The following is a 27,608-nucleotide window of genomic DNA, read 5'->3' on the forward strand; positions in this document are numbered from 1 at the left end:
ACCATTTACTCTCCAGTGCACATGGGCAGGTGCCCAGTAAATATTTGTGAACTGGTTCTGTTGTTGAATGAGTGAGAGCAGAATTAGTTTAAATGTCATTCCATTTGTTTCATCCCCAACCCCTCCTTTCTTGTCTAATTAAAAAGGTAAATAGCTCTAAGAGTATGTGCTGTATCTTCAGAAATGATTAAGGACAGTTTCATCAGTGTCAGGAGGTGGTATCCAGCTGCCTTTTTTTAAAAAAAATTCTCATATTTGAACAAGTTGTGCTTCAGAACCACAAGAGGACTGTCTGCAGACTCCACGCTCCAGCCTTGGAAGTTCTGATTGTAGGGGTCCGGGCAGGGCTGGGAATCTGTATTTGCTTTTGTGGGTTCCACTGTTTAATCAGCTTCTGGGTGCCCTGAACTCTCTGGTCTAAGTGATGCCTTGGTAAAAGTGAGGAGCCTGAGGTACCCAGCAGGGTACTCATCAGGGCTCCTGGCCCTATAGTCTGATGTTTGGGTTCGCCCCACATTCCATGCTTCTTGGCATCAACAAGATCCTTTAGTTAATATTTCTTCCTTTCAAGATAGTGGCTATATTTGTGGTGCTGGAGAAGACTCCTGAGAGTCCCTTGGACAGCAAGGAGATCAAACCACTCAATCTTACGGGAACTCAACCCTGAATACTCATTGGAAGGACTGATGCTGAAGCTGAAACTCCAGTATTTTGGTCATCTGATGCAAACAGCTGAGTCAATGGAGAAGTCCCTGATGCTGGGAAAGATTGAGGGCAGAAGGAGAAGAGGGTGTCAGAGGATGAGATGGCTGTATGGCATCATTGATGCAATGAACATGAACTTGGGCAAACTCTGGGAGATGGTGAGGGACAGGGAGGCCTGGTGTGCCTCAGTCCATGGGATTGCAAAGAGTCGAACATGACTGGGTGACTGAACAACAACAACGGCTAGAAATCTGAAGGACCTTTGGAAAACCTCAAGGAACCTCAAGGAAATGTTAACTTTTGTTTAGTGTACTTTTGGTGGTGGTGTTTAGTTATTAAGTTGTGTCCTACTCTTTTGCGACCCCATGGACTGTAGCCCACCAGGTTCCTCTGTTTATGAGTGAGTGAAGTTGCTCAGTCGAGTCCGACTCTGTGACCCCGTGGACTGTAGCCCACCAGGCTCCCCTGTCCATGGGATTCTCCAGGCAAGAATACTGGAATAGGTTGCCATTTCCTTCTCCAGGGGGATCTTCTCGCCCCAAGGATTGAACTCATGTCTCCTTCCTTGCTGATGGTTCTTTACCTTTGAGCCACCAGGGCAGCCCTCAGTGTACTTTAGTACTCAGTATATTGTGTTGTCTTCTCTAGAGATGCATTCCCTACCTGTGGCTCAGAACAAACCCTGGGTAAGAAGTCCCTACTGTCTCCTGTAGGTTCACTCAGTGTTTCCTAGCCCTGCTTGACTGTGGGAAGCACCAGTTAAAAATACAGCACCCTGGGGTCTACTAGAGTCCTCCGAAATCAAAGCCTTACTGTATGGGGCCTGAGGCCTGCAATTTAAGTTAGCTTTGTTATCCTCTGTCCTGTCCCTGAGTGCAGTGTCCCATTTCTGATAACCCAGCTTTGAATTCCTTATCACTCCAGTTCATAATTACATAAAAACCCTGCCTTTCCGTCTGAAGGTTTAGCCTCTGATCTACAGAACTTGTCCTTCAAGAAGGAAAGAGGGAGTATCTGCTGTCTTCTTTCCTTCAGCGTAGAACTTGACCAGCTGAGGTGGGTGGGCCGGCAACTTGATGTGTTCAGCCTTGGTGTGAGCCTTGTGATGTTAAGGGGTGCCCCTGAAACCAGAATTCAGCGTCTGTGTTCTTCCTCTGGCTTTATTATTGAATAGCTGTATAATGTGGGGGGAATTACTAAATCCTCTTTGAATTTCTGTTTTCTTCATCAGTGAAATGAAGGTGTCTGTTCAGGAATTTTGTGTGTATTAAACAAGGTTGGGCTCTCGGACACAGGCTCAGATGGAGATTTTTGTGCAGAGGGTTGTTGGAGTGGGCTCCTGGGAACAACTCTTGTGAGGGAGTGAGGGGAGCAGGCAGAAGGTAACCGTGAACTGCAGTGCAGTTGTGATGAAGGACCCAGCTGATCCCATGGGGAACTGTGGCCATGGGATGCCCTTCCGAGCGGACCCAAATTTACCCGGGGGGCTGGGTCTTTCTATCTTATATCAGCTAGCCATCCGATGTGGGCCACTCCTGGAGAGGGGCATGACCTCAGGTACTGCAGCTCCCTTTGGCTGAGGGTGGCTGTGTGCTGGCAGAAGGGGGAGGATCTCTGTAATGCACCTTGTACCCACCACCAGATAACGGTGCACCAGATAACGCCCATGCAGACCTTAGCATCGAGTCTAGCACTTGGGTAAGTATTGGTAAACACAGGCATAGCTCCCTTTATCACACCTCACAGATATTGAGATATTGCACATTTTACAGACTGAGGGTTTGTGGCCACCCTACATCAAGCAAGTCTTTTTTTTTTTTTTTTTGGCTGTGCTGGGTCTTTGTTGTGGCCTGCAGGCTTCTCTGGTTGTGGCTTGTGGGATCTTAGTTCTCTGACCAGGGATCAAACCCATGTCCCCTGCTTTGGAAGGCAAATTCTTAATCACTGGACCACCAGGGAAATCCCCAGGCAAGTTTTTGGCATCGTTTTTCCCACAGCATCTGCTCATTCCGTGTCTCTGTGTCACATGTCAGTACTTTCTGGCTTGTTCGTCATCATTATACCTGCTACAGTGATCTGTGATCTCTGGTGTCCCTAGTGTAGTGTTAACTATCACCATGGTTATTCCACCTCTGGCAGTGCCACTTAGTAGCTGGATCACTTTCAGTAAGTCGCTTGAATTGCTTTCTTATGTTTAAAATGGAAGATTCACAGCTCTGCTCTGCCTGTTTCCCCAAGTAGTTCCGAGCACATGTGGAGATAATGTATATAAAATTGCTGAATGGAATATTATAAAAATGCGAGATATGACTACAAGCCTACTTTTCTGAAATGAATACATGGCCATTGCTTGGATTCCTTGAAGGGAAAGGTTGTGATAAATGTAAAAGTGCTTGTCCGTGAAATGTGGCATTTTGATGTTTCTTTCTTCTCTCCATAGGGAATTAGAATAATGGAGATGCTGCTAAAGGAACAGTGTGGTGCCCCCTTAGCCGAATAAAAAATCACCAGTGAGTACCAAAAGCAAAATCAGAATTATTTACTCAAGCTATGTCTTCATGCTTATAAGCCTAAGTATTATGGTTCAGCCTCCCTGGGCTATTCTTGCTGTATGTTTCCCAGTTATACTCACAGGATGCTTCTTGCAAGTGTTTTTATTATCTGTTCTATATACCTTTATTTGCTTGGTTCTTTGATTTTCAGAGCAGTTTTGTACTACATGCTGGGTTACAACTGCTCTTAGATTGTTTAAACTGCTCAATATAATCCACCGTGGTTGCCACCCTCAAGATAGCATAGGTTGTAGAGACTGCAGTTCAGAATTAACTGAAGCTTAATTTTAGTGTCCAAAGAACAGTGAAAGCAGGGGTTTAAAGCTGTATTTGGAGCAGGAAAAAAAATTAAGAAAGGGGCATGTTGATTGACCAGTGAAATACAGATATTTTATCAGTCATGTGTACTCCTGCCGATCAGGGGTGGCTGTCTGAAATGCTACTGAGGAGGATTCCAAGGCCTGGAGAATAACTCTTGGGCTCTGGGTAAGAGTGTTGTGATTGATTAGCAATGCCTGCCATGGGCAGAGGATGCCATGGGCAGATAGTACTTGTACTGGAGCACATGCCACTTTCAGGGCAAGTGATGTTGGGTTAACAGATAAGCAGGTGGATTCCAGAAGTGCTTCCTTTTCAGTTCCTTAAGTTTTTATTATCTACATCAAGGAGAATGGCATGCTTGCTGGGAAGGGCAGAACAAAGTTATCTGAGAGACTAAAAGCCTAATATAAGTTAGTGGATTTGCATCTTACATGATTCATCTGACTTTGATTTTTAACATCTGAGAGAAGGTAAAACCATTGAGTAGAGCAAACATTGTCATGGGTAATTCAGAATTACCTCAAAGTTCCTTATGTTGGCTTTAAACTAGAGTATACAGGGTCTTGTATAAACGACCTGGTCTCTAACTTTGATATCCAATAAAGTTTGAGAACAGTTAACCAAAGAAGAAGCAAAAGGAACATTTGTATACAAGAACCTCAGCATTCAAAGCATGCTGTCCAGGCCTGGGTGTGAGGAGTAGAGAATTATAAAGGGTTTCTGCTTGTTAGCGAATTTGATTCCATTCTGATGAATATTAAACCTCTGTATACTTAACACATACTGATACATCTATTTATTACTGGAAGGGCTAAGCAAGATAATTTCATCTAGTGAAAGCCTGGCACATGGCAGGTGCTCAAAAAATGTTGGCATGGAATCGACATGTGGTGTGCTCCCACATCTGCTCTGTTCTTGGGAACGTTGTGGAGAATAACTTGGCCACATCCCCCTGTTTTTCCAGGCTGGCCTCTTTGTGAGGCTTACCAAGGACCTCTGGTGCTTGTGCACTTGGGCACAGAGCCCATCTTACCCTGCAGGGTGGAATCTAAAGTCAGGTCAATTAGAGAATGAGGAACTCCACTTACAAGTATATATTGGTTTTCAGACTTTAAATCAGTGATTTGGAAACTTTAGGAGTGTCAGAATCAGCTGGAGAATTTGGTAAACACAGAGTGGTGAGTCCCACTCTTGAGTTCCTGATTCAGGAGGTCTGGGCGGAGCCTGGGGCTTTGTGTTTCTTTTTTTTTTTTTTTTATTTTTAAACTTTACATAATTGTATTAGTTTTGCCAAATATCAAAATGAATCCATCACAGGTATACATGTGCTCCCCATCCTGAACCCTCCTCCCTCCTCCCTCCTCCCTCCCCATACCATCCCTCTGGGTCGTCCCAGTGCACTTTGTGTTTCTGACCAGAGTCCAGGGGATGCTGGTGAGCCTGCTCCAGGGACCACACTTTAAGAACGATTGCTTTAAATAAGTTCCCATCTTGGAGTTGGAGACAGCTGAAATGCAAGGATCCTGCAAAAGCTAATAGCTGGCGTTTTGAAATTATTGTGTACATCTTCCATTAACTTTAATCAGAGGAGGAGTAATTTTCTGTGTTTGGCTTTTCCCTGAGTTTAGCACCTCAGCCTCTTCTTGTTTGACACTTTTATCTTTTCTTCCCCCTCCTCGAAGGTTGACAGGCTTCACAGTGGAGCAAAGATGACTGAAAGGGGTTGAGACTCAACAACACCTCATGTTTGAAATCGTCAGCCTGTGGTTTTGATTTAAAGGGTTATAGTGAAAAAGTGGAAATTTAATAAGCATTACCTCCCATCTTAAATGATCCATGTTCTTGTTTTTTGGTTTTGGTTTTACTGTGGTAGAAAGCTAAGTCATGATCCCGAGGCTTTTTGTTGTTTCTAAAAAGCAACCAGTTCTCCCTGAAGTGAAGAAGTTGAGGTCTGGATGCTATGAGGAGTTGAGTGCAGGAGAGCTGCATTTAATGCCTTTAATGCAACAGGGTTCCTGAAGGATTTACATAGTTCAGACTGTCATCATTTATGACCAGTTCTCTCAGGGGCAAATATGAATTAAGTACTGTATACTCTTACCACAGAGGTCTACAGTCACTGCAAATTAGGGGCTAAGGCCAAGGCTTTACGCTTTTTTCAAAATTGGCTTCATTGCTCAGTTAAATTGCCTTCATTAGCACAATTAAATTGACTAATTTCAGTGTATGACTCGGTAAGTTTTGACAAATGTATACATCATGAAAAACACGATATGGAACATTTTGAGGCATTGCTGTTCCTGTAGTGCTGTTGCCAGCTTATTGCTCCAACCTTTTAGCTCATTTTTTGGACTGTTTTTACAGAATTTTGGCAAGTTTGAAATATGTCTATCTTAATGGAACTTTTTATTTCCTCAAAATTACATTTACCAGAGTGGGAGAATGTAGGTGGGGAAACTTCTTTTATATGCAATAAAATGCTACATTAAAAGAAAGGGCTGAGGGGGAGGTGAGGGGTAGGGATTAGCTCCATAGCTAAAGAGCAGAAGTCAGCCAACTATAACCCAGAGGTCAAATCTAACCTGTGGCCTCTTTTGTAAATAAAGTTTTATTGAAACACAGCTATGTTCCTGGTCATGTTCCAGCTACAGCAGAAGCATAGAGCTGTGACATATCTTTTACCATCTGGCCCTTTAAGAAAAGTTGCCTCTCCCAGGGATTAGAGTTTGATGGCTCCTAAATTAGCATGAGGTGGCCTCCTGGTGGTGGTATGGTCTTTGTTTTGTTTTAAATGTATCATTTGATCACATCTCGCCTCTAGTCCAAAGTTAATAATAGCATGAGCGTTAACTCTGACCAGGGGTTGGAGGGTGTTATTTTAAGGCATGAAAAAGCATTAAAACAATCACAACGATGAAGCCAAGACACCAGCAATAGTGACCATTAAAATTGCTTCATAAAGTTCTAGTGCACATGCGTAGTGGGGTGGAAATATAGGCGTTTTGTTTAGCAGGTGCAGTAGCACTCTGCTGTGGCGATACTGTAGGTGCCATGTGCAGTGTACTCAGGTTTTGAGCTTTGGAATGTCGCAGTGTTTTCAAAAAGCATTCCATGGGGTCTGTTCTACTACACATTTCAAATGTGCATAATTTAAAATCACACATAGAACCTGACCACATTGTGTAGGGTACCTCCTCGCACTAATGATGCTTCCATATCTCAGTGGCACGTGTATCCTAGTTGGTGTTGATAGTTAGAAGGTGATTTTGTCCTGAGCCAAGAGGGAGGTGCATAAATCTCACTAACCAGTCCGCTTTCAGTGTGCAGCTGACACATCTATCTGATAGATTTTTGATTTCCTGTCATTTTTGAAGAAAACAAATAGCCCTGACATCTGTTTGTTTTTGCTGCTGGCAGTTGGGAGGCCGGGCCTGGTGAGGTTTGATAACATAGTCACCTTCTTTCACATCGGAATGATAAAGACCTCAGTTTTCGCTATATCTTAACTTCCCTTTGAACCAGCTCCTCTGGGTAGCTGGACTTAATAAAATGAGGTGCTTGCTTTGTTAGAAGATCATTAGGAGGCAGAAATGCAATTTCTTCAAGTAATAGAATTCAAGTGACTCTTAAGAGTTGCTTCAGAAAAAGCAGGCAAATAAGTATTGACTGTTGAGACATATTTATTAGGTGATAAAGCCTGTTTGCTTTCTCTTGCAGGGAAGCCATGTTGTGTCTTCTTCTGCTCGAGAATCTTTCCTCGGACACAACACATCCAAAGACATGGGTTTAGAGATACAGGTTTAAGGATGTGGTGTTGGCAGCTTACAGAAGAGGAGACCTTCCTGCTGGCACTTGATGTGATCCATGCCCCTGGGAATCGGCCCCAGAGAGAGGCTTTTGTGGGGCTGACACATTCTGGCTGATTCTTGCGGCACAAGCTCTGCAATTTTACAAATAAAGAAAAAATCCCGGAGAACATGATGTCCAAAGAAAAAATTCTGGAGAAGCTGATGTCCGTCCTTCATCAGGACATCCTGCTGATTGCCTGGTGATGGTGTCAGGGCAGCTAAGGATGGGCCAGAAGCCTGGAAAGTGCTGTGTGTTTCTGCTTGTTCTATGCATCATGGCTCATAGAATTCACAAGAGGATGCTGGGGCAAATAAAGGAGTTAAACCCGATACCTGATTCTTGGGTGGCCTGAAACAGACAGAAAAACACCAGACCTGTGTTGAAGTTAAGCCATACTCATAGTAATGTTGAAGAGTCTCAGAAGTCAGGAGCACTTGATTTTTTTCTACCCAGCAATACAACGTACCTGCCACCAGCATAGCTTTTATAATGTGAACTGTGATTGGTCCTTAACACAACCTGGAGCGGGCAGGGGGCCTGTGGGCTGTCATCTTGGCTCCTTCTAACTCATTCTGGGATGTGGAGCAGATCACGTGACCTCTTGGCTTTTTCACTGAGCAAATGGGGATAATCGGGCACAGATATTTCTACTTGTGATGATTAAACCAGGGTGTTTGGTGCACGTCTGGGAGCCAAACGAACAGAAGCGGGTTTGAACATACACGCGGCTCCCAGCAGCTCCATGATCATGTATGTAGTTTAAAGTCTTTCTGATACTCATTTTTAAAATTGTAAAATGGGGTTATAGAGTTAACCTTACAAGGTTGTTGGAACAATTGGACAACATGTGATTAAGTGCCTAGCATGCTTTTTGGTACACAGAAGTAAATAGAAGCCATTATTATTATTATGTGATACCGTTTTGGAAATATGCTTTTCCAGTGTAACGTAACGTAGTATTACTGTTTGAAAATTAGATGATGGTAGTTTGCATTTCCTATGATCGGAAACCAAAATGTATGTATGCACTACCTAAACGAAAGCTTGAAGAGAGGCAATAATTTGCAATTCATTTTAAGATAAAAATTGGGCCATTACTGGAAAGTCTTGGGGAAATCATTTTTTTTTAATATTTAAAAATTTTCCATTTAGTGCACTGATGAATTTCAGAGGAATTGTATTTTTCTTTCTTCTTTTTTTTTTCTTCTTCTTCTTCTTTTTTTAAATACAAGCCAGCCACTGTGAGCTCCTCATACGGTATTTGAGCTGTTTGTGCTGCCTGAGTTTTGTATCTCAGGATAATTTCCCTTTATTTCCTTAGTGTTTTATTCTTTGGTTGGGTTCAGAGGGAAAATGAATGGTGGAAATCTGAACATGCTTTGACCTCCTTTTCCAGTTTGTAAACGTAGGTTTTTGGAATAATGGCACATTTCCAAAAATAAAAGGTACTGTGAGTTATCATGGAGGTGAGAGGTGGGAAACCAGTATTTGAAAGTTGATGTTAGAATAATCATTACTTTGGGAGTTCCCTAGTGGCCTGGTGGTTAGGATTCCACTTTTTGACTGCCATGGCTTGGGTTCAGGCCCTGGTCAGGGAACTGAGGTCCTGCAAGCTGCAAGGTTTGGCCAGAAAAAAAAAAAAAAGAGAATAAATGCAACCCTTCACATTCAATAACTTGCATTCCCTGAAGGCAGGAGTTCTCAGCCTTGGCTGTCCATTAGAACCACGTGGGAGCTTTCTGCAATCCTATTGCCGGGGTTTCATCCCAGACCAATAAGTCAGAGTCTCCAGGGGTGGATCCTAAACATCAGCTTTTTTTGTTTTTTTTATAAAGCTCCCTAGGTGATTCCAATGAACAGCTAAGGACACGAACTCTACAGTGATTTCTAGGTGATTTGCAGGTATTATCTGATTCCTTTTTTAACACCTCCAAGGTAGGAAAGCATCTTTGTAGCAGGAATTACTGTTAGAGTAAAGCACAGAGAGACTGACTTTTGGCCTTAATTGCTTAAAGCTGGTGCAGCTGATGCAAATGCCTCCAGGGTCTGGCAAGTGATCTGGTGCATGAAGCAGGCTGCTGGACCCCAGGGAGACCCCAGGAATATGTGGCTGGCCAAAGGTGGGCAGCTGCCACCCAGTTCAGCACAGTGCTGCCAAGTGGCTGGTTTTTCTTGTTCTTCCAATTTCCAGGGAAAGGATAGAATTAAAAAAAAAAAAAAAAACTTCCAATTTTTATGTGTTGGCAACGAATTCAGGATTGTTTAAAACATTGTGCCAGCCAAACAAAACATGTTTGCTGGTAGTTTCCAGCCTTTGCTTCAAGAGTGTTAAGGACCAGCTTAAACATCTCAGCCAATTTTTGAGAGATTTGCATTTCCCGATTCTGGATGTAAGCTGCTCTCTGCCTCTCCCAAGACTGCTTTCACATGTATTTTCCTCCCCTTTCCCGAGCAGTCCTCTGAACTCACATCAGACACTTTTCTTCACTATTTTTTTCTCCGTGGGCATCCATTACTTCAAGCTTACATATATGGCTTAGAAATCTTATGCTCCTTTTAAAATTAATTAGGGCTTGTTAATTTTTTTTTTTAAATTATATGTCAGAACCCTTTTCATGTGATACAACATTTAGAAGTCCATGTCTAACTTGACTATCTATAAAATGTCAAAACCAGGAGTATAGCCTTGTGGGCACATCAGGAACATGAGTGGGCAGGGTTAACTCCCAGACCTGGCCAGCCTGCTCCTGGCCTGGTTGCTGAACCTACAAGTGAAGGTGAGGCTGTATCAAAGTGATTCTCAGGCTTCTGCTTGTACCATAAATCCTGAGGAGGTGGGCTCAACTGCAGGTTCCGAGAGTCTGCCCCAGTGATTCATGAAATTTCAGTTGGGACTCAGGGATCTGCATTTTAAAACAAGTTCACTAACAGATTGGGTTGTGCTGTTCCACAGACCAGATTTTGAGAAACGGTGATCTAGGGGAAGTGTTTGTGGCTTGTGTGTCTATCATATAAGAAGGCTTTATAGTCGATTGGGCCCACTGATTAATACAGGACACAGTATCAAGCTCTCATGCACAGAGAGGCTGACTTAGGCTATCCCTACATGATTGAGGTGCTCTCACCATGAATGAGCTTTTGTGGTTTCAGGTTTTATGTGGATATAAAAGGTGCTATATTCTTTGGATATAAATTGCTTTGTGTATTTTATAAGCAGTATTGTGTAGTAATATCTTATTTATCAGACATCATGGGCACATGGTATAGCCGACTCAAGGTTATCCTTTGTTTTTTATCGACTATGATTGCTTTACAAAGTTGCGTTAGTTTCTGCTGTACAGCACTGTGAATCAGCCATGTGTATGCGTATATCCCCTCCCTCTGAGCCGCCCTCCCATCCCACCCCTCTAGGGCATCACAGCAGTTAGTTGAGCTCCCTGTGTTACGTAGCACTTCCAGCTGGCTGGCTATTTTACACGTGGTAGTGTTTATATGTCAATGCTACTCTCTCAGTAAGGTTATTCTTTTAAGTCGCACGTCTTTTTTGCTCTAATTCAGCCATTTACGTGAAACTCTTAATTTAGTATCTATTTCCCTGCTTTTGTAAACAGACTCTACTGAAGATAGGAATTTCATTTCAGCATGGTCATTTATGTTTTGCCTTCTTTCAGGTTCTGTTCAGGTTTGTTAAAGCCCCTCTGCTGAACAGCTCTGCTCCTTGAGTTTTTCCATGGTTTTCCAAGTTTCTTCTTTTCTGTCACTGTTGCCTGTCATGTCTCGCTGCCTAACTCTGCGTATCTCTATGAACTTCCATCTCCATTGCCACCTGGGGTTGGGTAATGCTGTTAATTGCATACTGTGTGAAGGAACAGTAAACAGGAGCCAAGCGAGTCTTCGGGAGGCTTTTCTAACAGTGAAGTGGATCAATGTTGCTATGTTATTTTAGTGGCTCTGCTACTTCCTCTGACTTACTTCCTGATGCTCAACTGCAGTTGTCAGATCTGTGACCACAAGATAACTGAGGTATTGGTACCAATGATGTCCTTAGATCTGTACTCTGTTGTCTCCCCAACTGTGTTAGTGTTCTTATATATACAGTTTTATAATGTTAAATGTAAGTAGATTACAAATGAACATATCTGTGCCAACTGTCTGTTTGGGATAAAGTGTTTTTGATTCAGTGTTACTGTGATTTAGAGCTACAAATTAGTTGTATCCCTTTGAAATTTGATCCTGTCATCCTTCTGAAATAAAGGTGTCACAACTAATATTTATGTGTGAATGTTAATTTCTCGAGGGAATCACACCACCCGGCAGAGCTTGTATGTATCATTTGTAGCAATGATAATCTAATGTAGTAATCTAGTTCTTTTTAGCAATCCCAGAGAAGAGTTTTAGGCCAATCAGATATGTTCGTTCCCTGCCTCTCCCAAGTGGAGCCATTGTTTCTCCCAGAAACAAGCAGAGGCTGCTCTTACCAGATGAGAAAATGGGTCCTGTGCTAACGGAACAAAGGTTCTGCAGGGCAGGAAGGCACGAGAAACAGACATGAAGTCATGTGGTCCTAAAGGGGAGGCAGAGACAGAGCAGCTGCGTGTTGACCTGTTTGTGAGGCTCAGCTATGCTTTCTGCACTTTGTTTACATGGGATCTGCTTTTGTCCTTGTGTTTGTCCACCGTTTACTTGAATGTATGCAAGTAGATTTCAGCGCCTTGTTTCCAAAGTGCCCTGTCCAAGTCCTGTTGATGCCTTTCCTTTGTTAAAGCCTGGGGGCCTTGAGGGGTAGAGTCCTTGGTTGATTCATCCAGCACTTATTGAACACCTACTGTGTGCAATAGAAGGACGGGATTTGTCTTCTCTTTTGACTTGATCCAGTGGGTTTCCAAGAGGCTTACCACTTCCTTGTACTAAGAGGGGACAATAGGGGGCACTAATTGATGGTAAGACCAGATACACTTATCACTTGGGTTAATCACACCGTGATTGCTTATTTAATTAAAAGATGCAGAAAATAGCACAGGATGCACAGTGGAGAGCTCAGCACAAAATGTATAGCTCGATGGCCCCACAGCCTCACCAGCAGCTTGCATGGTTGTGTAATCATGTTTGAATTAGTGCAGGGCACATCATATGTTTTGGAAGATGAGTTCTCTCCAGGCTCAGCCTTATACACAGAAAGGTGGAGCTGCCCTGTGTGGGACCACCTCCTACCCTGGTCAGGAGTGCACCATGACTGCAGGGAGCAATATGCAGCATAAAAGGCTTTTACTTTCAGACCTTTCTAACCACTACAACCTGCTCTGAGGACATCCCTGAATTCAGGGCTGCAGTTTCAGTGTCTGGTTTCCTTGATGTCTGGGCAGGTCATACTAATTCTGGCTCATCTTGAAAACCCTGGAGCCTTCACACAAGCCTTGGAGAGACTGAGGCAGGTAAAGGGGTAGAGTCGTAAGGACAGACCCAGTGCAATGAGGACTCCGAATAAAAATTAACTTATAGAAACACTTGAGAGATTTAACTTAAAATGCTATATTTCTTACATTCCTCGACTGCCAATTGGAATCCCCTTGGAGTTTCAAAAATTCTGATGCCTGGATCCCACCCCAGAGATTCTAGGCTGCAGCCCCTGCCTCAGGGTTGCATCAAGCTCCCCAACTGATCACGAACAGCTGCAGCGATTCTATCAGGATTCTAAGTAATGTGGTTATCCTTAAGCTGGCTGGGAGAAGGAGTTTGCAAAATGAAAACTTTTTTTTCCTAATATTTTGCCTGTGTCTGTGCTTAGTCATGTCTGACTCTTTGCCATCCCATGGACTTTATAGCCCACCAGGCTTCTCTGTCCATTGAATTTTCCAGGCAAGAAACTGGAGTTGGTTGCCATTTCCTCCTCTAGGGCATTTTTCCTACCCAGGGATTGAACCCATGTCTCTTGTGTCTCCTGCATGGGCAGGCAGATTCTTTACCACTGTGCCACCTGGGATTTTAGTCCTTCAGAAAAATATAATTCGTTGTCTAAGAAAAAGATGATCCGGTGTCTCTTAAATGCTAATAGAAGAAAAGAGAGCCTAAAAATACGCCACCACGCACAGCCTGCTTTGTTAACTCAAAACTTTGGGTTGTATTTGGTGGAACAGAATCTCATGCAAGGATCCCCTAACAACTCAAGACCTTTATTTGTCCTAAAGGGTTAAACTGAGTGACTGCACTGCTGGACCTTAAGATGTAGCTCTCTAAGCTATGGACAGTCATGCTGTGCAGGAGACAGCAGAGAGAAAATAGCAGTCCCCATCCTGTTAAATTAAACTCCACGGAGCTATTCTCCAGCATTCTACGAGAAGGTTAGAGCCATTTAGTGCCTGCCATCTGTTAAGCTGCTGATGGAATCATTACTGCTTTGTGTCGGTGCCAGGATGAACTTTTAGATCCGATGACAAAGGAGAAAATGCTAACTGTTCAGTTGCATGCTTTTGTTTTCCTGTTTTGAGTTTAGGTGTCTCCTTAAATTCAGGAGTCCATCAGTTATTCAGACTTTGAAATGATTCCATTTCCAGTTTCTTTAGAGGTTTAGGGGAAATTATTTTTGGGGCTGAAGCTCCTCTGTTATTTGTGTAGTTTAAGGATGGAGTCATTAGTCAAGACCAAAGTCATTCTTGTCAATTGGTCAAAAAATTTTTTTTCTGTGGTCCTCAGGACATGAAGTCTCCAAAAAGCAGCCAGAAAAAATTCAATAAATGAATGATCCCAGTGTAACATTATAGTAAATGGAAACAGGATTTGAGGCAAGGAGGGGAGAAATGTACAAGGTCATACCAGTCACTGATTAGGTTAGGGTGACTACAAGGAAAACTTTACTGTCTTAATTTCTTTCCCAAATGACATTTCAGAGCTGGGGAATATAGCGTGGAGGTTTAGAGCCTTAATTAATTTGTTTAAAAATATTTCTGAACGTATCCACAGATACAGCAGAAAAAAGTTCAATACAGCTCTTCTGGTGTCTTGGTGGTTGGATTTAAAGCTTTGAAACTAGATGGCTACGATTTTTAATTACAGTTTTAAATTGGATTAAACTATGCATCAGATTACAGTTGGAACCATTCCAGTATGGAGAGTAGTTTTTTTGTATGTGTGAAGTTAGAGCCAGCATTATAACTTGTTTCCTTAGGTGTTAATTGTTCTGTCAAGTGCTATGAGAACCATTTTGTCCTGAAACAATAAACGGTAACAATGGTTTGGGGGCCTTATTAAAGGCAAAGATTTTGCAGCGAAGAAATGGGGAATATCAAAGTGCCAGCCAGTCCCTCTGATCTACCTCTGAAACCTCTTCCTAGGGGTATCACCAGCAATTCTCAAAGCAGTGTATGTATTTGTACTGGGAAAATATGGCCATCTCTCTGAAGGATGCGTGGAGCTGAAAGATAGATGGGCAAAATGCTCCTCTTAGCAAATTTCTCTCAAAGATTTGCAGGAAAAACGTTTTTCTTGAATGTATAACTTCATGGAGTGTGAGATTGCAATGGATTCTTAATTTTAACAAAAGGAGACATAAAAGACATCTTGCTTGGGACCCTGCTTCACAAGCTGCCTTGTACATAGCAGGTGTTATGTTAGGCTGAATATATGGAAATTCTGAAGGATGGCAGCTATATATGCTCAGTCTTACAGAAGCACTTGCAATTAGTACATCCTCAAAGCTTGGTGGCCCAATGGTAAAGAAACCGCTTGCGAATACAGGAGATGCGGGTTCGGTCTCTGACTCTGGGAGATCCCCTAGAGAAGGAAGTGGCTACCCACTCCAGTATTCTTGCCTGGGAAATCCCACGGACACAGGAGCCTGGTGGGCTATAGTCCATGGAGTGGCAATAGAGTTGGACACGAATTAGCGACTAAACAACAAATCCTGTGGGCCCTGTTCTGCTGGTTAGAGGTCCCTTTCTGGAAAAGTTGGAGAGACCTGATGGGAGCCACCTCTGACCCCCCAAAACTGCCAGAACCGCTGTGGCCCTGAGTCAGCCTTCCTTCCTGGCAGCATGGCCTTTGCCTGCCAATGTCTTGTAGTAGAAAACGTGTCAAATACCCAGGAAACTTGGGCAAGGCTTGCCTTCAGGGGCATCACAGATTATTTTGAGGACTGAGTTAATGTAGAGCTCTTAGTTGTTGAGAAGGAAGTACATAAGTAGAAAGAGCCTTTACTGACTATTAAAATTTAAATTATTTTTCACTACATTTTTTTTTTGAGGGGAGCAGTCATGTTTCCACTTTTATTCAGAGAAAACATAAGAAAATTTCATTTGTCAATATAATGCTTTAAACATACTGTTTTCTTCTAAACAGAGGCAGTTCAGATGCAGCTATAAACCACAGCTTTCTCTAACTGGGCTGTCTGTGGTGTTTAACCCAGGGTGCTTGTTAAAATCAATGGGAAGGGGTGTAATTAGTCTTGATGGGGTAAAATAACAAACACAGGGAAAAACTAATGAAGCAGTGTTTTGATTCTTGTAATTATAGTGGTGCGGCTGTTTCTGTTATCATGAAGCTCTTATCATTTCCAATAAGAAAGCCCTTTTCTGGTTTATAGATATATTTTAACTGTCATGTAGATGGAAATTGTATGGCAGCTGCTAGCAGGAATAACCTTTATTTTTGTTTAAAAAACACATGTTTCTGTTGAGAATGCCAGCTTTGGTATTACCCCAGCTTCTTTGTTGAAATAACACATCCTGGTCAGATCTGAATTTCCCTTCACAAAAGTGAAATTTGACAATAAATTTGGCATTAGATTAAAATACAAGAAATCTGATTGGCTTCAAATAGAGCCCAGAGGTTTAAACTAGAATCCTAGTTATGCTCTGTGCTAGCTGTGTGCCTAATAAGCAGTCTGGGCTTCATTTTCCTCATATAGGATGGAGGGGTAATAGGGCCTATTTTATAGGGTTGTTGAAAGGATTAAATGAGTTTAAGACATGTAAAAACAGTTGGAATGGAAGAGTGCCTGGCACATAGTAAACACTCAAGCAATCTCTAGAAGAGACTGTGGTATTAATTCTTTAAATATTTGGTAGAATTTGCCAGTGAAAGTATCCAAGCCTGAAGATCTTTGTTTTAGGGAGATTTTTAATTACAAATGTGATCTGTGTTATGGAGCTCTTCTATTTCATACTGGGTGAGTTGTAGCTTGTGTTTTTTGAGGAATTGCTGCATATTGTATAAATTGTCAAGTTTTTGTAGAGTTGTTCATAGTATTTTCATATTATCTTTTTGATGTCTGCCTGGTCTTTAATCATATGCTCTGTCAACTTTATTGATCTTTCCAAAGAGCCAGCTCTTTGTTTCAGTGATTTTTTGGTGTGTTTTATGGACTTGTGTTTTTATTATTTCTGTCTCCTGCTTGCTTTGCTTTGCTATTTTGCTTTTCTTTTGTAGGTCTTAAGGTAGGAATTTTAGATTATTCATTTGAGACTTTTCCACTTTTCTAATGTATACATTTAGTGCTATACATTTCCCTCCAAGCATTGCTTTAACTGTGTTCCACAAATTTTAATATGGTGTATTTTCATTTTTATTCAGTTCAATATATTAAAAAAATATCTCTCAAGACTTTCTTTTTGACCCATGGATTATTTAGAAGTGTATTGTTTAGTCTTCCAGTTGGGAATTTTGTGGACACCTCTTTGCTTTTGATTTTAATCTCATTACACTATGGTTGGAGAACACACTCAAATGGTTTCAACTCTTTAAATTTACTGTTTTTTTTTTTTTTTCTGGCCCAGAATGTATAAACTATCTTGGTATATATTTCATGGGAACTTGAAAAGAATGGATATTCTGCTATTGTTGGGGGAAGTGTTCTACAAACGTTGCTTATATCCTAATGGTTGACGGTGTTGTTGAGTTGTTCTGTATTCTATCTGATGTTCCATGTAGCTGTACTATCAGTTGTTGAGAGAAGGCTATTGAGCTCTTCAATTACAATTGTGGATTTGTCTGTTCCTCATTTTATGTCTGTAGATTTTTGCTTCACGTGTTTTATAGCTCTGTTCTTTTGTACGTATACTTTTAGGATTGCTATGTCTTCTTTTTGGATTAATCTTTTATAATTTTATAATTTTCTTTGCCCTAAAGTTTCTTTTAGTTAGAGTACCTCTAATAGGAGTGCCTACATTTTTTTTAAATTAATGTTACTTTTTAAGTGCATTTCTTATAAATAACATACAGTTGGGTCATGTTTTTAAATCTGTTTTGCATTCTCTGACTTTTAATTGGTTATTTAGATCATTTGTATTTAATATAATTATTGACTTATTAGGGCTTAAGTTTTCCTTTTTTTAAAAAAAATTCTGTTTGTTCTGTTTTGGGGATGCCTTCCTTGGGGTCATTCAAACACATTTTAGAAAATTTGTTTGGTTTATCATGTGGCGTTTCTGAGTGACTGTCTTTGGGTAACCTTTTCTTTTAGTGATGACTAGGCTGCCCCTTTCCTGGTCCTCTGCCTAGAGAGAGAGGGCTTTTATTGTTTTGTTTGCTTTTTTTGGGGTCTGTGCCCGTTGGCATTTCCAGGTTGCTGGTTTCTTCAGCACTCAGCCTGAAATATGTGAGTTACAAGGGAAACTCATTGTCATATTGTTGTTTGGACCTCAAGTTTCCTAGTTGATTTGTCTTCTTTCCTTCACTTGTCATAGTATGCTTGTTTTGTTTTTTCTGTAACGTTCAGGGATTTAAATTTAGTACCACTGACTTTTTTTTTTATAAGTCCAAAGTCATTGCGCTCCTTCCTTTGCTTCTCAGCTGAAGTGTCATTTCTGGGAAGCTCCTTCAGAGCCTACGCTAGCTCCGAGGGAGCCTAAGCTCACTAGGTGGGATCCCCATTACCCTTTCACATAGCACACTGTACTTCTTCCTATAACTTGTTCAGGTCTATCTCTTCCATTTGACAGCTCTGAGGGAAGGGACTTGGTCCCGTCTGGAATAAATGAGTGACATCATCACTTGTAAAATGAGGGAATTGGAATAAATGAACTTGGAGATCTTCCATCTCTCCTTTTCCTTTTCTCTCCCTATTTTTTCTCTTTTTCTCTCCTTTTCCCCTACTCCTCCTTCCAGATTGTTTCCAAAATAGAATCACACCTGAAATCTTCTACTTCTGTGCTTTGTCAACATTGTTTTGTTTTTCATGAAAAGCAAAATGTAAATTTTGGTCATCTGTTAGATAAATAATGACTTCTTCCTATGGTTTTAGTTTGCACTTACTTATTTGGATACCAGGGAAGTTCATCCATCCTGTCAATAAATGTCAACCATCTCCTGTGTTCCATAATCGGTGGAAGAAGGTGTTGGAGATAGAATAGTTCACAAAATAAAGACTTTGCTCTCATGGAGCTTGCAGTTGAAATTTTTTCATATTATTATTATTTACATATCTTTTGTGAATTGCATCTCCAGATTAGTTGGTCATCTACATGCCGCCCTCTCCTTTTCAGCATTCACTTAACAAATATTTTGCTCAGGAGTATGAGAAATGTAAAGTTAAGATAGTCCATTTCACAATTCACTCAGCATCTATTCTGCCTCACCAGTTCATACATTTAAACAAAAGTGTTTTTCTAAAAATACAGGTCTGAGAAGCTCACTTGTGACTATATTGTACACTCAGTAAAAGGTTTTTTGTTTTTTTTTTTGAAAAATAAAGGCCAAAATGGTTGTGATTTTTGGCATTTTATTTTTATAATAAATGTGTGGCCTCACTGTGTAGCAGCAGTTTAATACCATACATTGCAAGAGGGAATTGAGCAGTTGGATTTAAGGAAACCATTTTAAACAAGGGCCAGTTGCAGTGGTAGGTTGTAATTGCAAAGGACTCTGCCTGGATTTTAATTTGTCATCTTATTTTACTTAAGGATGATTATTCGATTTGGCATTTCTCAGATGTCAGAGACAGTGATGAAAGGTCCTGGATGACAAAGCCTGTAACATCAACAAGGTTTTAAACAAAACCCAGCATTTCTCTGAGCTAAAGTTCTACTCATTTCAGAGGGAGCCTGAGTTAGCACGCATTAGTCTAATGACACAGCTGGTCATGCTGATCATCCACTTCATTTATTTCACATGTTGTAATCATCCCTCATATCTGTAGAGGGCATGTCAGTTTATTTACGAAGCACTTCCGTATCCATTATCATGTGTAATCCCTGAAGCAGCCGTGTGGAGGTGGTAGAAGGTGACATTCAGGTGAGAACCGGAGGCTCACAGTGGGTAAGTGACTTGTCTGAGAGCACATAGGTAGTAAGTGGCTAAATTGGAATCATTGTTTGGCTACATATTTATCATATTGCAAATGAAATTTCTTGATAATGCCATGTGATGCTAGAAACATCAGAGAGAAACGTCTATATATCCCTTGATATTTCCTGATCACAAACTACTATTTGCATTTTGTCATGTCATTTTCATGTGAATTTTATTTGCCTTCTTTCCTTGACGTGGAATAAACGTCCACTTTGACTCAGTTGATGGTTTCTGAGTGTGTATAAAAACACATCTTGTGAAAAGGCCTTTTTTTAGTTCCTTTCAAATTACCCTGTCTGACTATTGTTTCTTCCTGTGATTTTGACTACTATGGTGATAGAGCCAGACTTACTTATACTAATTGTAGTTTTTTCACCAGTAAAATAAGCTATTTGGGTTAGCATCTGGGGAATGTAGAAACTCATGTTTAGAAGAGGCTTTAAGAGCCTAAACTGTCAAATTGGATGGATCATGGATCAAGTGTTGGCTAGTAAGTCTTCGATTTACTAACTGCGTAGCCTGAGACAAGTTATTTAAGCACTCTGAATTTTTTCTCATTGGTGAAATGTAATTGGAAACTATATTTACTGACAGAAATGTTGTAAAGTAATTAGAACAGTGCCTGGCATTTAGCAACCAATCAAAAAAAGTGAGCTTTCTTTCTAGATTAGGAGGTTGGTTGGCTGGATTGATGAACGCTCTCTGTTTTCCCCTATACATGGTGACTGATATCTACAGCATCCTGAATAATCATTGCTAGTATACCTCACTCATTTACTTTGAGAATTCTGTTCTCAAAAATTGAACTACATGTTTTGTAAGACTTGTATTTATTCCCAAAGCAGTTTATGTTCATTACAGTTATGACTGTTTAATTAAATATTATGTAAATAGGTGTATTCATTTCCCATTGCTGCTTTAACAAATAACCATAGACCTAGTGGCTTCAGTTCAGTTCCGTTGCTCAATTGTGTTCAACTCTTTGTGACTCCATGGACTGCAGCATGCCAGGCCTCCCTGTCCATCACCAACTCCCGGAGTTTACTCAAACTCATGTCCATTGAGTTGGTGATGCCATCCAACCATCTCATCCTCTGTCATCCCCTTCTCCTCCTGCCTTCAATCTTTCCCAGCATCAGGGTCTTTTCCAGTGAGTCAGTTCTTTGCATCAAGTGGCCAAAGTATTGGAGTTTCAGCTTCAGCATCAGTCCTTCCAATGAATATTCAGGACTGATTTCCTTTAGGATGGACTGGTTGGATCTCCTTGCAGTCCAAAGGACTCTCAAGAGTCTTCTCCAACACTACAGTTCAAAAGCATCAAATTTTCAGCGCTCAGCCTTCTTTATAGTCCAGCTCTCACATCCGTACAAGAAAAACCGTAGCTTTGACTAGATGGACCCTTGTTGGCAAAGTAAAACAATACAAATGTATTATCTTATTAGAGGTCAATCTGAAATGAGTTTCACTGGCTTAAGTTGTCAGCAGGACTCCATTCCTTCCTGAGGCCCAAAGGGAGAACCTGTTCCCTTGCCTTTTCCAGTTTCTAAATGCCTCCTACATTCCTTGACTTGTGACTGGCTCCTTCCTCCGTAGTAGCCACCAGTACACTATTTTCAAATTTCTCTCTGCCTCATCACCTCTCTCTTTCACAAGGAACATTATGATTACACTGGGTTCACTGGGTAAGCTGACATAATCTCCCCAGCTCAAGAACTTTGATTTAATCACATCTGCTATCATCTTTTGCCAAAAAGTATTATATTCATGGGTTCTGAGAATTAGAGCATGGTCATTTTGTTGTTGTTGTTTAGTTGCTAAGTCATGTCCTACTCTTTTGCTACCCTATGGTATCCTGCCAGGCTCCTCTATCCATGGGATTTCCCAGGCAAGAATACTGGAATGGGTTGCCATTTCATACTTCAGAGGGTCATCCCCATGCAGGGACCGAACCCACATATCCTGCATTGGCAGGCAGATTCTTTACCACTCAGCCACCAGAGAAGCTCATGTTCATCTTTGGGGGATCATTATTCTGCATACCATAGCTGTCAACATTAGGGAGCAGAGAGGGGGTGTTTTTATGAAACCTAATTTCTTCCATTGGAAAGACTAATTGCATTAAATTGAAAAAAGATTGCTTTTGAGTTAGATGTGGGCTAGATACTATAGAAAGTCAAGAAGGATTCTGGACTCAGGTTGCTTCTGAATTGTCCCTATGCTCTTGCTTCATTTAGAGAAACAGTGGGAATCAGAAAAGGCATTATGTTTATTTATGGGAGAAATGTAATACAGAAATCTAGTCAATGGATGCATTCATGAAAAGTCCTTGGTTCCACACAAGAAGACTGGCAAAGGTACTTACATGTAATTTATATAAGTTGAAGTGAGATACTTAAAATGTTTTTTGCTGCTGCTGCTAAGTCGCTTCAGTCGTGTCCAACTCTTAGCGACCCCATGGACTGCAGCCTACCAGGCTCCTCTGTCCATGGGATTTTCCAGGTGAGAGTACTGGAATCGGATGCCATTGCCTTCTCCTTAAAATGTTTGAGTACTATTTTTTACTGTTTTCCCACTGTAAGATAAAATGTCTCACTTTGTTGGTTAACCAGAGAACTGTCAACCACATGGTCAGGTAAAGGATTGTCCTTTTATTATTTAATCAGTCCACATTCCATTCCTATCCCATCTGTTTGGAGGTTATTCTCCCCTAGCTCAGAGATTCTTGACATTTTGGTGGAAGTCTTCAGCCTTTTTGAGAATTTGGTGAATGCTAAGTCTGACCTTGAAAAACATCCACACAGACATTTTTTTTTCCTTTCATTCTAGTACTTTGGGTACAGAGTTACTAAATCCTTCAGTTTGTGTTCAGCTCTCATTTTTGTGTGCAAAGCTATCTTCTTGTTTTTACCTTCGCCTCTCATCACCATTTTCATTCCCAGCCCTACACCATTCTCCCTGTAGATACCCTTCCTAGTTTATTTAATACTTATTCTTGGATAGCTATGTTACAGGAAGATTGTGTTGTTTTGCAAACTCAACATTTCACATATAATTTTAGAATAATTTATGCATGTTCTGAGGGCTGTTCTCAAAATTCAAATTTAAATTAAGATTATGTACAACTGAAAAATTCTCAGTTGTGCTAGCCACATTTTAAGTGCCTCATGGCCGTATGTGGCTAGAGGCTGCACCTGTATAGCCCAGTCCAGATATAGAACATGTCCATCGTTGTATAAAGTTCGTGGGACAACATTTTCCTAAATGATCTCTAAGAACTCTCCCAGTTCTAATGCTGTGGGTTTTTCTAATTGGAGACGTTTTCTATATCAAGCATTTCTTTGTGCTTGTGTGGAATAACTCATTCCTCAAATGAGAGTCCTTGACAAAGAGAAGACAAAAGAAAGGCTCTAAATATGAAAACTTTAAGTAATGGTTCTAGATTCAGCATGTTAAAGGACTTCAAATATGCCCCCACCCAGTTCCCTCTGGAGGAATTGCATACTTACACACACTATAATCCTTGAGCTCAAAATTATCATCTCTCATATTTACATGTATGGGCTTCCCTGATAGCAGAGTTGGTAAAGAATCTGTCCGCAATGAAGGAGACCCCAGTTCGATTCCTGGGTTGGGAAGATCCACTGGAGAAGGGATAGGCTACCCACTCCAGTATTCTTGTGCTTCCCTTGTAGCTCAGTGTTATATTTACATGCAGCACTTTATAATTTGAAAGGCTGTTGATTTACAGCTGCCTTGAGTGACAGAGTTATTATTGTACCCATTGGTCATACATGGAGTATCCACTCAGACATGCAGGTAAGAAAACAGGGAAGGTGACGCACAATAGGTTTTGCATCTTTTGTACATCACGGAACCACCTTTCCTTCAGGTCATTCAGAGGCTTTTCTTGGATCTCCTTCTCTGTTTGCTCCTCCCCTGGGTTGTGGCTCCATCCTGGCAGCAGGGACCTGGGGTCCTCTGCTGAGATGGGGAAGGAAGACCCTTAGAACCTTTGCCTCCTTTCATAGGAGGCGGCTCAGGTATTTATAATCTTTCCAATGGAAACAAGCAAGCCCTTCTCTGCTAAATTTGACAGTTTCTCACAGCATAAGGAAATGGCAACCCACTCCAGTGTTCTTGCCTGGAGAATCCCAGGGATGGAGGAGCCTGGTGGGCTCCCCGTCTATGGGGTCGCAGAGTCGGACACGACTGAAGTGACTTAGCAGCAGCAGCAGCAGCAGCATAGCATAATTTCAACAGGAGGGAGGGGTAGAAGGAAAAAAAAGTGAGGCAAGGAAGAAAGTCATATTTTCTGTATTATAGCCTCATTTTCTAATAAAGACAATGAAGTTAAGAATGATTCAATCACATAGCTGTGATTACACAAATAGCGAGCCTCTGTGCTCCAAATCTTGTGCTCTTTCCAAAGTCCCACTCCACATTTTGGAATAAAAACTCCACTGTACCCAGACCACTTTGAGGCATGACTGTCTCTCTCTGATAACACTGGACTCACTGAATTCCAGTCAGTATGCATCTTAGTCACTGTGACTTGTAAGTGGGGAGGCATTATGACCAAGAATAGTAGTTGATATGAACATTTGCTACGATTAATAGACATGATCGGCAAATCAGTGAATGGACCTGTCTCAAGCACTCTGTGTGCATGTGCTAAGGCACTTTGGTCATATCTAACTCTTTTTGACCCCATGGATGTACCCCGCCAGGATCCTCTGTCCATGGGATTCCCCAGGCAAGAATACTGGAGTGGGTTGCCATTTCCTTCTCCAGGGGATCTTCCTGACCCAAGGGTCAAACCTGCATCTCTTACATCTCTTGCATTGGCAAGTGGGTTCTTTACTACTAGTGCCACCTGGGAAGCCCCTCAAGCACTCTGATAGTCCCCAAATGTATAGCAGTTAAATTCTCCTATGAAACCTAAGTGTACGTTAAGCATTAGTGCATTTGCAACAACAGAACAATGAAGTTGCAGTGTGATGTGATATGGATGGTGGGAAGTTAGCTTGATTCATTTGCAGATAAGAGACTTGCTTTGGTGCTCTCTCCAACCAACCTCCAACCCTCATTAACATGTGATTCAAATCATGGCTCAGTAAAACTGCAAATGACTGCTTGTCATGGATCTTTATGTCATTCAATAAGAGTCAAAACCAAAAAAAAAGAGACTAGCCAAAACCACCTTAGTTGGGCATTATGAGAGTGTTCTAGTCCTTAGTTCTACTCATAGGTATTACTTGTTCTCTACCTTTGCGGAGTATGGTAGAATTGCACTTCTCTTCCCTTCTTTGAAATTGATCATGACCAAGTGAATTTCTTCGGCCAGTGGAATACAATTGGAAGAGACCTGAGTCACTTCCAGACAAACACCAATGCACACTATATGGGTAGAGTAATTCCTACTGTTTGGGAGAAAACCTGTCTAAAATAGGTGGAAGGGTGAAAGATGTCAGTGTGAAAAGCGATAGCTGATGTAAAAACTCGGCTAAGGGCATATGGTGCAGAATGGTTGTTAAATAAGTGTGTGTGTGTATGCCATAGGTGACCTATCCATTCTTGGGTATTGGGTTCCAACTCCCTGATCCTAAATATAATCTCCAGTAGACATACTCATACATATCTGCTTGTCTGTCTATCTATCCATCTTTCTGTCAATCTGTCAACTATCTGCTGGTGTGGAATTGCTGATAGGTGTTGATCAAGACTGCCCAAACACTCCCTTTAGCTTCACTAAAATTGAGGCAAGTTTGTTCATGATTGTAGGCCCCCTCCTCTCTTTCCTTAGGGCATCAATTTTAGAAAACTGGTACTTGTAAAATTTCTACCACCCAGAAACATCTTTCTCTAGGACCTGAGAGTCATCTCTTTGAAATGTAATCATGGAAGGCTACCAGTGGGAGGGTAGGAGCCTAACTTTGAAAAGTGACTGGAAACATGGGTGGCCCAGTCACATCAACCAACCTCCCCATAATATTCCTTAGTCCCTTTCCATTAGTTCATGTCAGCATTTGAAGATTCTCCTGCCTTTTATTTCAGCAGAGTTGAGTATAGTCTCTCTCCTCTATTGTAATAAAGTCAGCCTTGATATTTTTAACAAGTGTCCAGTAACGTTTTAAGGAATGCCATTCTATTCCAAGGGGTGGAATGACCATGTCATTTATATTTCCATATTTGTATCTGTAGCAATTCCTAGGGGTTTCTACATCCCCACATTTCTACCAACCCTTAGATTTGTTTAGAACTCTAACATTTGTGAATTGCTAGGGTTAAGTGATATCTCCTTGTTTGTTTGTTTTTTTAATTTGAATATCTCAAACTATCCATGATTCTGAGCCCTTTATTTATTATATGTTTGACAGGTTTGGGGATTTCCTCCTCTGTAAATTATCTGGTCAGAAAGCCTTTGTATGGCTTTCTGTTGGAGTTTCTGGTTTTTCTTGTTGCTTTGCAAGAATTCCTTTCATTCAGTCAAGGCCTTGTGAGTTTCAGAAATTCAAAATATCTTTTCCCATGCTTGCAACCACAAGTGAACTTTGTCATTGTTGTCACTTACCAAACAAAATTCCAGATTTAAAACAGTATTTTGAACTTCAATCTTGCAGAAAAATTGCAAAAGTAATACATACGAACTTCAATATATTATTTGCTCAGATGTACTACTTTTAACATTTTGCTCCATTAGCTCATTATTCTTTCTTATTCCTTTGTATGTTTTATGTGTGTGTATATATATATATATGTATGCGCACACATACACAAACACAATCCATAGTTTATGTTTTTAATGAACCAGTTACAAGTAATTGCAAGCATCTATTTCTTTACCTTAGTTATTTCCATGGCGCAGTGATAAAGAACTCACCTGCCAATGTAGGAGATGCAAAAGATGTGGATTTGATCCCTGAGTCGGGGATTCCCCTGGAAGAGGGCACTCTAGTATTCTTGCCTGCAGAATCTCATGGACAGAGGAGCCTGATGGGCTAGTCCATGGGTCTCAAACAGTCAAATAGGACTGAGCACACACGCATTCCTAAGAATAGGAATAAACTATAACCAGAGTGCAGTCATTAAATCAGAAAGTTGAACACTGACTAATCCACTCTCCAACTTCAAATTTTGCCAATTTTCTCAAAGTTGAGTTTTATAACTATTTTCTCCCTCTAGTCCAGGATTCTGCCTGTTCCATCTCTTTTATTTCCTTTCTTTCTTTCTTCCTTTCCTTTTTCCTTCCTTCTCTTTCCTCCTCCACTCCCTCCTTTCTTTCCTTCTCTGCCTCAGAATTCTTTATCTTTCTTGGCTTTAACATTTTATTTTATAGACTGTTGCCAAGTTTGTGTGATTTTTTTTTTCATGATTATAATTTTTTTTTTGGTAGAAATACTACAAAGGTAATATTGTGTCTCAGGGCATCATGTCAGAAGGTACATGATACCAATTTTTACCATTACTGAAAGTGTTAACTGTGGTCACTTACTTAAGGTGAGTCTATCAATGACCATTCTTTAAGTTTTATGTAGACACTTTGTGACTGTGGATATATAAATATATATGCACTATGCCTTTGTCACTGATCACATATGCTGAACTCACTTAGTATAACTCATCTGGGGATCTCCTTTATTTATTACAAAGCATGCCATTGTGTGTATCATGTCTTCTACCAGTCTCCTATATATAGATACTTAGGTTGTTTCCAGTGATTTTGTATTTACAAATAATGCTGCAATGGATAACCTAATGTGGTTGTATTTTCTTGTTAGCTTCAGGCTAAATTCCTAGAACTGAGATTGCTAAATTAAAAGGAAATGCATATGTAATTTTGTTAGAGATTGCCAGATTCCCCAGCATAAGGGTTATATTATCTGCATTCCCATCAGCAGTGAA

General features: G+C 40.9%; 1 protein-coding gene across 3 annotated transcripts in view; it reads left to right on the forward strand.

Annotated features, from left to right (window-relative positions):
• PRELID2 (PRELI domain containing 2) overlaps nt 1–27,608 on the forward strand; it is a 578,615-nt gene that overhangs the window by 70,212 nt on the left and 480,795 nt on the right. The window contains exons 6-7 of one of the 3 annotated variants that reach the window (XM_027546087.1): nt 3,146–3,215; nt 7,296–11,695. In XM_027546087.1, the coding sequence (XP_027401888.1) occupies nt 3,146–3,205 (60 nt within the window). In that variant the 3' untranslated portion in view covers nt 3,206–3,215; nt 7,296–11,695. Of the gene's footprint in view, nt 1–3,145; nt 3,216–7,295; nt 11,696–27,608 lie in introns of those variants that run through there. The other 2 variants (XM_027546085.1, XR_003511792.1) reach the window with 2 other exon arrangements.

The sequence above is a fragment of the Bos indicus x Bos taurus genome, chromosome 7 (genome assembly GCF_003369695.1).
Source record: "Bos indicus x Bos taurus breed Angus x Brahman F1 hybrid chromosome 7, Bos_hybrid_MaternalHap_v2.0, whole genome shotgun sequence".
Lineage (NCBI taxonomy): Eukaryota > Metazoa > Chordata > Mammalia > Artiodactyla > Bovidae > Bos > Bos indicus x Bos taurus.